This window comes from Nematolebias whitei, chromosome 1 (assembly GCF_014905685.2).
Source record: "Nematolebias whitei isolate Nwh7 chromosome 1, NemWhi1, whole genome shotgun sequence".
Classification (NCBI taxonomy): domain Eukaryota; kingdom Metazoa; phylum Chordata; class Actinopteri; order Cyprinodontiformes; family Rivulidae; genus Nematolebias; species Nematolebias whitei.
Genome location: NC_056498.1, coordinates 49,468,677 through 49,482,581, shown reverse-complemented (window position 1 = coordinate 49,482,581; position 13,905 = coordinate 49,468,677). Strand labels below are relative to the sequence as shown.

General features: G+C 42.5%; 2 protein-coding genes across 2 annotated transcripts in view; one reads left to right on the top strand and one right to left on the bottom strand.

The window, feature by feature from the left end:
• Positions 1 to 13,905, top strand: part of opn6a (opsin 6, group member a) — a 101,538-nt gene that overhangs the window by 53,337 nt on the left and 34,296 nt on the right. The gene's annotated exons all lie outside the window — the stretch shown is intronic.
• The window catches only part of LOC119411278 (striatin), a gene marked incomplete in the record, with an annotated part of 40,479 nt that overhangs the window by 5,305 nt on the left and 21,269 nt on the right, over positions 1 to 13,905 (bottom strand). Inside the window, 8 exon segments of the mRNA XM_037678218.1 lie at positions 1,836 to 2,011; positions 2,306 to 2,442; positions 2,525 to 2,668; positions 6,026 to 6,136; positions 6,805 to 6,964; positions 7,064 to 7,199; positions 8,401 to 8,571; positions 10,120 to 10,198. Coding sequence (XP_037534146.1) covers positions 1,836 to 2,011; positions 2,306 to 2,442; positions 2,525 to 2,668; positions 6,026 to 6,136; positions 6,805 to 6,964; positions 7,064 to 7,199; positions 8,401 to 8,571; positions 10,120 to 10,198 — 1,114 coding nt within the window.

The window sequence follows — 13,905 nt, the reverse complement described above, 5'->3', positions numbered from 1 at the left end:
TTTTAGAAATGTTGGCCAACTGAAAAGAATGAACATGAAAAGTATGAGTACAGCACTCGGTACTTAGTTGGGACTCCTTTTGCCTGGATTACTGCAGCAATGTGGCGTGACATGGAGTCGATCAGTGTGTCTCAGGTGTTGAGCCCAGGTTGCTCTGATAGTGACCTTCAGCTCTTCTGAATTGTTGGGTCTGACGTATCACATCTTCCTCTTCACAATACCTCATAGATTTTCTATGAGGTTAAGGTCAGGGGAGTTTGCTGGCCAATAAAGAACAGGGATACCATGATCCTTAAACCAGGTACTTGGCACCTGCACACAGTGCCAAAGCTACAAGTCCTGTTGGAAAATGAAATCTAGATGCATGAAGTGCTCTAAAACTTCCTGGTAGACGGCTGAGTTGATCTTGGACCTCAGAAAACATAGTGGGCCAACACCAGCAGATGACATGGCACCCCAAACCATCACTGACTGTGGAAACTTGACACTGGACCTCGAGCAACGTGTATTCTGTGCCTCTCCTCTCTTCCTCCAGACTCTGGGACCTTGATTTCCAAAGGAAATGCAACATTTACTTTCATCAGAGAACATAACTTTGGACCACTCAGCAGCAGTCCCAGGTGAGACGCTTCTGATGCTGTCTCTTGTTCAAGAGTGGCTTGACACAAGGAATGAGACAGCTGAAACCCATGTCTTGTATACGTCTGTGCGTGGTGGTTCTTGTAGAAATGACTCCAGCTGCAGTCCACTCTTTGTGAATGAATCTCCCCCACATTTTGGAATGGGTTTTGTTTCACAATTCTCTCCAGGGTGCGGTTATCCCTATTGCTTGTAGACTTTTTTTCCTACCACATCGTTTCCTTACCTTCACCTCTCTATTAATGTGCTTGGACACAGAGCTCTGTGAACAGCCAGCCTTTTTTTGCCCTCCTTATGCAAGGTGTCAATGGTCGTCTTTTGGACAACTGTCAAGTCAGCAGTCTTCACATGATTGTGTAACCTACAGAAATAGACTGAGACCATTTAAAGGCCTTTGCAAGTGTTTTGAGTTAATTAGCTGATTAGAGTGTGGCACCAGGTGTCTTCAATATTGAACCTTTTCAACAATAATCTAATTTTCTGAGATAGTGAATATGGGGTTTTCATTAATTGTCAGTTATAATCATCAACATTAAAAGAAATAAAGATTTGAAATATATCAGTCTGTGTGTAATGAATTAATATAATACACAAGTTTCACTTTTTGTATGGAATAACTGAAATAAATCAGCTTTTTCATGATATTCTAATTTTATGATCAGCACATGTACATTTGTGTTTTGTGTACACTTCCATGTGGATTTCCATGATAAAAAAGAGCGGAGTCATTTTTTGTATTATTTTCATCAAAGTCCTCAGTCCTGGTCTTCGAGGGCCACTACCCTGCACCTTTTAAATGTTTCTCTGCTTCTACACACCTGATGTGAATAAATGAGTGACTAACAGGCTTCTGCAGGAGTTGAAGGTCTGCTGACAAGCAAGGAAGCATCTAAAGCATGTTGGACAGTGGACTTCGAGGACCAGCCTTGAAGGCCATTAATTTAAATCAACAACAGTGGTTCCTGGTCCCTGAGGAACACCATCCTGCATGTTTCAGTCATTTCCTGCTCCAACACCTCTGATTCAGTGATTTAATTACTTCAAGTTCTGCAGAAGTTGGTTAATCACCCTTTCACTCAAATCAGGTGCGTCAAAGCAGGGAAACAAGTAAAACATGCAGGACGGTGCTCCTCAAGGACCAGGTCTGGGAACCACTGGTTTTGAAAACCCATTAAACTGGTTGAAGGCGTCCTCACTTTTTGGCAGGCGCGGTCTTTTGAAGGTTCCACATTTTGAGCGTGTGGTCCTCTGAAGCCGTGATGAGGACAGGCTCCACGGGATGAAAGGTCAGGGCACGAATCCCATCGAAGTGACTCCGCAGAGTGAACTTTGGGTTCCACGTCTTCCTCATGGCGTCCTTATTGTTGCCAATCTGAGAACGAGACATCAGAGCCTAACATTAAACCTACGGCTTCACAAAATGTAACAGACGGGTCAGAAATAAGCTACAATGAAGGACATTGTACATATGGTCATTTTAAATGTGCATAGCATGTTTAGCACTTAGCATAGATTTCCCCCTTAAATATTGTGATGAATAACCTTTAAAACATACAATATATTAAATATGTAGGAGACAGCCCATTGTCACCACAGATTAGTGAATGAAAGAGAAATTAATAGATAAAAGTGACAGAAGAGGTTTTTCACGGCTCTTTCCACTCACATCGTACGCCAGACTGTCGGCCTCGTTGGCCACAGTGAGCCCTGCCAGATCCCCCAGCCCTAAAACGTTCTCCATGGCCTCGTCTGTGCTGATGATGAAGGACTTTCCTGAGGTGGGAGGGAAAGTAAGCGCCTCAACTGGGGGGGAGGAAGAGCAAAGAGTTAAAAATGTAAGCACAAGCATAGAAGAGCTAGACCATTTGATTTTTTCCTGAAGCACCTTCGTCCGGTCGATTTCCCTCGTGTTCGTTGAAGCGGGCCACGTTGGGCCGGGGCTGAGGAGCGGACGGAGGCTGCATGTGAGACAAGTCCTCTCCGTCCCTCAGGTTAGCCAGCATGTCTTGCAGCTTGGACCGGTTGGGCCCTGGTTAACAAGTCGGGTTAAAAGTTAACAAATCTGACAGAGTGATGACAAGTGGAGAAGAAAAAACTAAAAAAATCATAAACGAGTGCGTTCAGGCTGAGAGACAAAGCCGTAAGACTACGGAGGGGAAAGCAGCACTGAAAGGTAGAAAAACAAAAACGATGCGACAAAAGAAGGCGATGAACGGCCAGCAGGGTCCTGAAAGGCAGAAAACGAGTCGAGGCGCATTTATCTTTAGGGGTGAACTGTGCGGAGATCTGAATGTCCACAGCTGAAGACACAAAAGATCTAAACATCTCCTGAACCAGAGGACAGATTCTAATGGAACCCAGGAGGTCTAACTCAACTCAAGATGGCCACCGTACCCAACTGATCACAAAGATGACAATAACCTGGCCAGTTCCAAAGATGTTGGGCTCAAATTGGGTGCGTCAGTAGCTGAGGGTCATTCCCACCGAGTACTAACAGATCATCCAAGATCTGTTTTTTAAATTTGGTCATTACCTACTGAAGTCTGCCTGTCTGTTAGCAAAATATGTCATGAACCACCGGATGAATGGACTCCTACAACACAGTCCAAGTGTAGGCCTTCCTACCTAATCGACATTCGTCAACACAAAAAAATTGATACAACGCAATGAGATCAAATTTGGTGTTTGTAGCCGAGGATCGTCCCCAACACAAAGTGCGACCCCTTCTGAAAAACATCTCCACCTTCTATCACTTATTTGTGGTCGGGTCAGAGGCAACAGGTCCGGGAGAGGAACTCAGACCTCTCTCGCCCCAGCGACCGTCTCCACCTCCTCCTAGGGGACTTCAAGGCGTTCCCAGACCAGAGAGGATACGCAATCCCTCCAGCGAGTTCTGGGTCTGCGCCCAGTCCCATCCCAGAAGGACATGCCTGGAAAACCTCCAAAGGGAGGCGTCCTAATCACATGAACCACCTCAGCTGACTCCTTTCTATGCAGAGGAGCAGCCACTCTACTCCGAGCTCCACTGATGACTCACCCCATCGCTGAGAGCCTTCCACCCTACGAAGGAAGCTCACTTCAGCCGGTTGTATCCAGGATCTGGTTCTTTCGGTCACGATCCAAACTCCATGACCACAGGTGAGGGTTGGAACGTAGACAGACCAGTAAATCCAGAGCTTTGCCTTTCGACTCAACTCTTCCTTCACCGTGACGGACACGTTGTGCAACACGTTTAATTTAAACCTCGACGGTAACGGTTGAAGTCGACCCCGTTTGCTCATCCCCTCAACCCCAGGATGGATTTTAAAGAAACTCTCTAATGGCTGCACTTGGAGTCAACTCAAGTTCAGATGATCCCCACAAATAGAACTCACTTTTACCAATACTGAGCTAAAACTTTGTGTGGTAGTAGCTGAGCATCACCCTCAACACATACTCAGAGCTCTAAAAGAAAAAGTGAGCTCTCACAGAATGCCGTTCACAAGTTCTAACAAATGAGGGTGAGTTTGATCCTTTAATATAGCTCTTTAAAAAACAGAAACCTCTCCTTTAAATTCCCTCCACGTGATCTCCTCCACACATCCACCACAGTGATAAAGCACCGAGAGCGACGGGTTAAAAAAAAGAAGAGCCGAAAGCAGAGGCGCTGGAGTCATGTGAGGAAGAGGAGTGCGACGGAGCGAGTTGTTGATCTCACGATCAATCACAGCAGGAAGAAATGTCTGAATGTAAAATCTGCTGAAAGTGTCTGGAGTGTTGTTCTGAGAGCGGCGGTCTCCTGCCGAGTCACAGAAGCTTTTATCAGCTACCAATTTATACACAGCAGCTAAAATATTTGTAACTGTAGTACCAACACGGCTGACAGATGAGGATAAAGATGGTGATCATTACGTTATTATGACTAGAGAAGACAGAAACAGATGACTGCAGAGACTATGGTGGCCCAGAAGGGACACAGATGGTATTATTATCACTGCTAAGTGCCACATAAATCTCTGAAAATTACCAGTGTGGACAAGATGATGGTGTGAACGTGACATAAAAGGGAAAAACGAAACGAAATGGAACAGACAGACATGCATCAAGCATTAAAGTGTTCAACCCCAATTCTAAAAAAGTCTGGACGTTGTGTAAAATGTAAATAAAAAGAGTTGCAAATCTCAAACTCGTATTTTATTCACAATGGAACACAGTAAACGCATCAGTTTAAAGAAACTGTAGCTTTTTGTTTTTTTTAATAAGGCAAGTTTGAATTTCTTGGCAATTAGGGCTGAGATGGGGTAGAGGTAGGGCAGACGACTTGGGACCAGAAAGTCACAGGTTCAACTCCCTGCAATTACCAAATGTCGTGGTGTCCCTGAGCAAGACACCTAATCCCTAACTGCTCTCCAGGCACTTGCGTAGCTGCCCACTTCTCCACCTGGGTGTCTCTCAAGTGTGATGGTTTAAATGATCACAGATCTCATGTGCAAGGGGACCTGAAGGCAGCCTAACATGCATGTTTTTGGACCGTTTGAGGAAACCGGAGGACCCGGGAAAACCCACACAAACACGAGGAGAACAAACTCCACACAGAAAGACCCCTGGTCCAACACAAGGACTGGACCTTCTAGCTGTGAGGCAACAGTGCTGCTAACCACTAAGCTGTCGTGCTGCCAGCGCACAGTTCAAAAGCCTGCCTCTCTGATGGTATGGGGGTGCATTAGTGCCACCGGCATGGATAGCTTACACATCTGGAAAGGCTCCATCAATGCCATACAGGTTTTAGAAGATCTAAAGCAAAACTTCAGCAAAGACAACCCTGGACTCTATCAGACCTGAATGGGACAACATTGCCTCCAAAACCTCCAGCAACTGGTCTCGTCAGGATCTGAGGGTTTACAGATTGTTGGTGAAAGAAGAGGGGGTGCTTGGCACTGGACAACATGGACCTGAACAACTTTTTTCATGTGCTTCTTCCATCAAAATCAAACTTACCTTAATGTAAAATAAAGGTATATATTTTTTGAGTTTTAACATTTTTTTTTTATTATTATTATTTAAAATATTTACTATGTTCCATTGTAAATATGACATTGGTGAAATTTTTAAATCATTGCAGTCCATTTTACTTTATTTTCATTTTATGCAGCGTCCTAACGTTTACAGAACTGGTGTTATATTTGGGAAGGGAAATCAGGACATTTTCTGTAAGAACAAGTGCTGAGGAGGACCAAAAGGCTTCAGTATGAAAGAGGTCAGAGGTCAGAGAGGCATAACAAGAAAATGAGGGAAAACAATAAAGATGTTCTGGTTTTGATTTGAGGCTTTTCGGCTGAACTCAGAAAAAGTCAGGCTCTACAAAGAGAGAAGAGGGAGGGAGGCAGCAATGCCTAACGGGACTTACTCTTCACCCCCTTTTTCCCCTTGCGCTCCTTTTTGTACTGCTCCTTGAGTTTGGTTATCAGGCCCGGGTCCACGTCCCAGGCCTCAGAAATCGGACCTTGGTCGTCTTTTTCTACACAAAAGGAACAAAACCAGACCGAGAGGCTGTTGAGGAACTGCTCAGGCCGAAGAAATATGGGCCTGGCAGACGCTGCCTAAGGTTTCTCAGACCTTCAGGAGGGTCAGCAGGGTTGCTGAAAAACTAGAAGCAGAACTTGCAGGCCTCTCCCGATTCTCTTTATGATCTATTTTCTATTGGCACAAATGAGTTGATGCCACATGTGATAAATATAAAATCACGCAATACATGTGAATTTTGATCAACAGCCCAATCGTTTTATTCTCATTAGTAACTTCAAATTGAAAGAAAACCGCTCGGCGTGATAAATGTTTTTGTGGATTGGATATAAAGGTCGGTGTGAGTCAAAGGGAATCAGGTTGATCTGACGTTAGAGGAGTGGAAACACATTGTGGTCGCAGGCTGGATATATGGGGACACAGTGAAACAGTTACAAAATATATGGGTTAAACACAGACGCTCACGTTGTCGTGAGTTACGTTCACAGCGTGATAAATGAATGACGGGAACTTTATGAAAATTCATCAAATCATCATAAACTCTAAACATTAATTCATAAAACATTACGTGGATTCTTCTGTCTCAGCTTTCCGTCACACGGGAGGAAATGTTCCAGGAAGTGAAAATGCGCACGCTCCGTTTGTGACCGACGTGCGACTCACCCCAGTCTGTGCCGTCTCCGGTCCCTCTGGACTCTGACGAGGTGTCCATGTCGTCAAGGGGCAGGAAGTCGAAGCTCTTCAACGCCTCCTCTGCGTCAGGGTCCTCACTGGTGTCCATGCTGGCCGGCAAGGACGAGGACGGGGGGTTCTTTCTCACCATCTGCAACAACAAAATATTGAGACCATCGTTTTTAAATCGCAGCAACAACTTGGATTCCACTGTGTGCGATCAGAGGACGAGCGCAGACTAGTTCCTTACAGTCCTGGACTCCACGTTAGTCCTGTCTCGCCCCTCGCTATCCTCTTCCTCGTCTTCATCGCTCAGCTCAGCTGCGGCATTCTCAATTAATTTGAAGGCCTCCAGCACGGCGCTCGTGTCGGAGAGGTCGGCATTCCTGTGGAGACATCAACACACAGCTCTGTAACTAATCATTAAACTTATTGAAAGCTATAGACACTTGAGCATCAACTGAAATGACACAAAACCCTATAAAGTGCACGTCTGTTCCTCATTAGTAGTGTACCACAAGGCTCAGTCTTAGGACCCACTCTCTTTGCAATCTACATAAATAATGTAGGTCAGAACATTCCTGACGTATCCTTGGATTTCTATGCTGACGACACAGTTGTTTATCGTCGAGCTAAATCAGTTGCTAAGGTTTTCCAGCTTCTACAGTCTGCATTCGACATCATCCAGTCAGATTTGTTCCGTCTCAAACTGGTGCTAAATGCTGATAAAACCAAAGGGACGTTGTTTTCAAACAGGAAGTTGGTACCAGCAGTCCTTCCTCCTAGCTTATCTATGAATGTCGTTCCTATTTAGTTTGTGGATTCTTACCAATACTTGGGAATCTTGGTCGATGCACATCTCTCTTTTTAAACCGCATGTCATAACTGGTTGTAACTACTGTACCCATCGCTGCATCCTGTATTCACTGGTCATCATTAACTTCACGCAGACTCTCACTGGTACATTTTCATCTTTAAATCACTCCTTGGTCTGCTGCCTTTATACATCTCCTCCTACATGTCACGTCGTCAGTGCAGTTACAGCGTGCGCTCTCATGACATCATTACCTGCAGCGTCCCCTCAGTGCAGACTGAACTCAGCAAAAAGGTCCTGTAACCTGGACCACCTTGCAAAAAGACCTGAAGCTGTCCAATTTGGCCTCTTTAAGGGATTTTAAACAATCGATAAGTTCAATGCAAAAATCAACGCAGACAAGTTCCTGTTTTTAATATTTTACCTCGTTTCATAATGTAGCTTGATTTTATATCACTACTTTTATTTACTTTTTATTTTATATGCATTTTATGGCTATTCATTGTTGTGTGTACCTTATCTGTTGTTTGTCTAAAACAGGTGTCTCTTGAAAATGACTCGATGAGACTAACCTGTATAAATAAAAGATGAAAAAAAAAAAGATCCCTTGCAGACTGAATACTTGGCTTTTAAAGGCCTTTTTAAAAACAACAACAAAGTAAGACTTACATCTCAGCCTCTAAAGACGCAAAGCAAAATAAATATGTAGCGTTTATGCATCAGGTTCAAATTTATAAATCATAACTGAAGTATTGGTAACGGTGCACACTCACCCTTTAGTGCCGATGCCCTTTGTTGTCGAGTCCGTCCCGTTGACCAAAGGCTCGGTGCTCGCTCGCTCGCCCGTCTTTGCTCCTCCATCCCCGGCGAGTCCTAACAGAGCTCGGACTCGTTGGGACTTTACATCCAAGATGGTGTCTGTGTAGCCCACCTCCTGCAGGTACCTGCAACATGGTCGTAAAATCCAGATGAATGAACGAGTGTTTAACACTCAGCTACAGACTGATAGGATTACTGTAAGATCTCTTCATGTCCTCGTTACCAAAATTAATCAAACATGAACGCCTCACTCTAGCTCCTTGCTAATAAAAAGCTAAAACGTACAATTTAAAAACGTCCCTGGTTAGACGTTCTAAATTTTAAAAGTCTCTGGCTCATAAATGGAAAGAGATTCTGGCTTTTAGGTTCTGATGGTCATAAAAAGCCATTTCTTTGTACAGTTTTTATTTTTCACAACTCTGAAAGAGTGATTCTCTTTCTCCTGCTAAAGAAAATGTTAATTTACACACTGCCCAGATAAGTTCATGTTGCATTGTGACATTTAGAAGTTGCTTTTCCAAGAGCTCAGCAAAAAGGAAAGAACTACAGTTCTGTACAAGAAAATTACACAGAACGACTTCTTTCATTCAGTATGAAACTATTTTAGTTTGTACAGAACTACTTATTTTACGCACTGTATTAAAGTAAGTATTCAGTTGAATTCTACTGTCTTAAACGCACCCGTTTGTTATAAATTTAAGACTAAAATGTCTTCAAATAAAAGGCCACGGTCTTTACGTAACTGAACTGCTTGTTTTTTTAGAGCCGGGTCTTCATTTTTCTTTTTTTTTTAACTTGCTGTAAATTGCACAAATTGTTTGAACTATGACGGGAAGAGGCTAACAATCTGTTAGCTCATTAAAGCTGATTGAATTCAAGCTTTAAGGAGCTCACCGTGGAACTTAAATGTTTAGATTAGGCCTTTAGATTAATCAGTGCTAATTTCTGTAAAAAAAAAAAAAAAACGAGTTCTTACAAACTCCTGACAATCTGCTGCAAACATCTGGATGGAACGCTGCTAAAAGAACCAATTCACATTATTAATTTATATCCAAACATAACCAGACTCATCTTTTTAATCCGAGTTACAAGGAGCCACTGTGGCTCCAGACCTGCAGGCTGTAGGCTCCTGAACAAGACCCAAACTTAATTTTCATTATTTCTCATGCCAACTCAATTTCTTAAAAATAATTGAATCGTATCAGAACTTTTATTTTACTACAATTTAACACAATCAAAGAATTATGCTACAGTTGTGAGTGTCAAATCCTCTGGCAGTGGGGCGAGATGAGCAACTCGTCAAATATTTCCTCAACCCTGAGGCGATGGGGAAGAACCTCAAGCAATGTGAGCGGGAGATAAACTGAACGGGAGGTGGTGGTGCGGACACGGCTGCTTCGTGTTGGGGGCAGAAGATGTGTGATAATATCAGAGACAAAGCCCAACTTATGTAAAACAGATTGGACTGTAGGACAGAGGAGTAATGACAGCAGCTGCCCAGGTGAGGGCGCTGTTCACCACAGTTTTGTGCAGTAGTCCACCACAAGGCAATGAATTTAAAGTTGCTGTATTCTTACAAAAAGTAGAACTATAAAGCTCAAGACCAGTGGATTTGGTGTTAACTCAACAGGATTTTTCAGGCTGAAAGCAGCTGCGTGAACCTGCGGACTCACTGTCTGAGGAGCTGCCGGCCTTGTTTCCAGGACAGCTGATTGTTGAGCGAGCCAGAAGTCTCGTTCTCGTTGGCCTCGTCTGAAGGAGAAGAGAAGGACACAAATCAGGGCACGCATTACTTCCACAGAGTAAACACGACAGCAGCAGCACCTGGGAAACTAAACGTCCATCGCCTTGGTGAAGGCAGACGACAAACGCAGCTGAAGAGAGAAGGACGCGGCCTTTTTAAACCGACAAACTTTATCCTTTAACGCAAACGCTGATTTTGTAAATCAGAACCAACACTGTTGTTTTCAGCCCAATTACTTCCAACTACTTTGTGCTATTTAAATGTTCTTGTATCAAAATGTTCATCTCAGTCTGGAGATCAGTGCTTCGACTTCTGGTTTAGTAACTTTTATACTTAACAGTTTTTTATTTACAAATATATTTCCTATAAAATAAAAGATTTCCTCAATACCCTGAAAAATATTTTTCTCTTTGAAATCTACTTCAACGAACGATACTCGCTGTAACGTTGTCTCCTTTTCTACTCATAGGTAACCTTTTTCGCCTTTTAGCTTTTAGTCTTTTGTTACTTTGAAACTTTTAGTTAGATTTTATCTATAATTCAGTCGCTCGTAGCTGTCCCTGTCCCCTTGTTGCTTTTAGCTGTACTTTTGTTTCTTTTAACCATTCTTTTATCGTCTTCAGGTAACGTTTTGTTGCCTTTAGCAATCCTTTTCGATTTAAACTTCTAACTAGCCTTTAGCTACATTAGCCTTCCAACTACCTTTATGGTACACTGAGCTAGCCTTTTGCTGCTTTTAGCTGGCTTTTTCAACACTTTAAAAGTCTAGCTATCGTTTTGCTACATTTAGCTTTAAGCTGGAATTCTGCTTACTGGTATTTTTGTCTGCGTGTGGCTACTTTGACTAGTTTTTTGCAACTTTAACCTGGAGCTTCTTTTAAATAAGCTTTTGCTCCTTTCAGCTCATCTTAGTTCCAGCTTCCTCATCAAAGATGTTCAGCACTTTGCTGGTTCACGCTGCATTTTTGCAAAAAAAAAAAAAAACATTATTTCTTTCGTTTTATTAACTTTAGAAAGTCCTTTGGATGAAGGACGAAACGTTTCAGCAAAAAAAGTTAAGAGTCCAGATGACCCGACTGAACATTGTTGGATTTTACACCTGGATTATTGAGCACGGACTTTGGTGTTTATTAACTTTACTTCCATATTTGTCTTCAGGGATTCAGTACTTTCTGAACGCAGCCTTTAACAGTTTCAGAGAAAAGACGAGGTGGAACACGATGCTACAAGACATTTGATATCAGCTGATGCACTCCGACACCTACAAATGGCCGATCTCTGCTCCACCTGTGACACGGTACAAAGAGCAGCAGCATCCACAACGCTTTGGATGGCTTTGGTCAGAAACCAAGATGGCATCTGATATTTAACAAAGTGGGCGCTCTGCTCACAGATGAGCGGGGCAGAAAGACGTGTGAATAAGGAAGAGATTGAGCGAGCGGGAAGTGTGTTGAGGGGGTTGAGATCTGTCAGAGCAGGCCTCAAAAGTGGGTCGTGTCTAATTTACAAGGATGACGGGCAGGCAGGTGAGCCATCACGTTGAGAGACACCTCCCGGTTCTCGTCTCCACTCTTCCTCCTCCTCCACCCCTTTTATCTAACACTTCTCTCCTTCGCCTCCCTTAAAGTCATCAACACTTCAAGGGTTCTGTGCTTTGAACAGTTTCATGAATAAAAATGAGGAGGAGGAGGAGGAGAGAGAAAACATCTCTAACTAAATGATTGCGAGCAACATGAACTGGAATATTTCTACAATATTACGAACATAAACTTTCAGTGTGCCGCTGACAGGAGTGACGGATGAAAACAGGGAACAGAAGCACAGAGCACTTACACGTCAGGACATTTTAGGCCCAACATGATCGGATTACAAATCTGCGGTGTCTGTGGAATGCACCAGGAGATATTTGTCTAACACACTTCACTACAATACAGAAACAACACAAAATTACAAATATTAAATAATATGGCTAAGTTATTTATTTATTCATTCATTCATTTCAGTTAAAACAAGACTTATTCCATACATATAAAATGAAAGGCAGCAGAAGAACGAATTCTTATCATTTCTGCCCCTTCTAAACAATATCAATTCAAAACAATCTATTCAAACAATACATAATGCAACCAACCATAAAACTTATCACAATTCATTATAATTCCATACCATTATCCAACTTAAATATATTTCATCATCAATACATTCTAAATCTTTTTTTTTAAAATACAACTAATGAATTCTCCTTTTTGATATCATTATCCAAACCATTCCATAAACTAATTCCCTTGATCGAAGTAGCCCTACCCTTAAAACTTGTTCTATATTTCATCTTTACAAAAATATCTGTTAAGTTAACATAAACACAGATTTTTATATTTTCACACAAATAAAAACTGCTAAATATAGCAAAAAAAAAAATTACAACAAACTCAAGTATTAAATACAAACACACACTCTGCTTATAATACTGTACTGTAAAAAGTCTGCAATTCTCAATGTTCAATACATATTGAACATTATTACTGTTATTGTTTATCTTATTTCTTTCTTTTTTTTTTACATTTTAGGAACTTTTTGTGTGAATCTTTTTATCTGTTGCTGCTGTTACACTTTAATTTCCCACCCGCGGGACAATGAAGGCTGTTTCTATTCTATTCTAATAATCACAGGCTTCTAACCAACAATTAGCATAGATGCTAACTTAACATTGAAACCACTGTAGAAAAGCTAATGTGATTAGCATCGTCATTACTAAAGACAACCGTGTTACAATCTTCTTTCGGCTGCGCTCCCTTCAGGGGTCTCAACAAAAAATCCTCCATTAGTTCCTCTCTATCTGCATCCACATGTCTCCTCTTTGTCTTTTCCATGGCAGCTGCATTTCTAACATCCTTCTACCAGTATACCCACTGTCCCTCCTCTGGACGTGTCCAAACCATCTCAGTCTGGTCTCTCTAACTTTATCTCCCAGTTGTTCAACCTGTGCTGTACCTCTGATGATCTCATTCCTGATCTGATCCATCCGTGTCACTAAGGAGAACCTCAACATCTTCATTTCTGCCACTTCCAGTTCTGTCTCCTGTCTTTTAGTCCATGTCTCTGTCTCCAGATGCAACATAGCTGGTCTCATAACTGTCTTGTAAACTTTTTCTTTGACCTTTGCTGACACTTTTTTGTTGCAAATCACTCCTGAAACATTTCTCCATCCTGCCTGGACTCTCTTTTTCTCCTCTTCACCACACTCCTCATTTTTCTGGACAGTGGACCCCAAGAACTTGAAGTCCTGCACCTTTGTGACCTCTGCTCCTTGTGACCATTCACACACATGTACTCCGTCTTACTACGGCTGACTTTCATTCCTCTTCTTTCAAGTGCATACCTCCACCTCTCCAAGTTCCCTTCCACCTGTTCCCTGTTCTCACCACAGATCACGATGTCATCTGCAAACATCATAGTCCATGGGGATTCCTGCCTGACCTCATCTGTTAGTCGGTCCATCGCCAGAGCAAACAAGAAGGGGCTCAGAGCTGATCCTTGATGCACTCCCACCTCCACCTTGAAGCTACCGTCTCACCACTGTCCTGCTGTCCTCATACATGTCCTGTACCAGAACATACTTCTCTGCCACTCCAGATTTCCTCATGCAATACCACAGCTTCTCCTTCAGTACCTTCTTTCTCGACAGTCACGTTACGATAAATTCAACTCTTTTTTT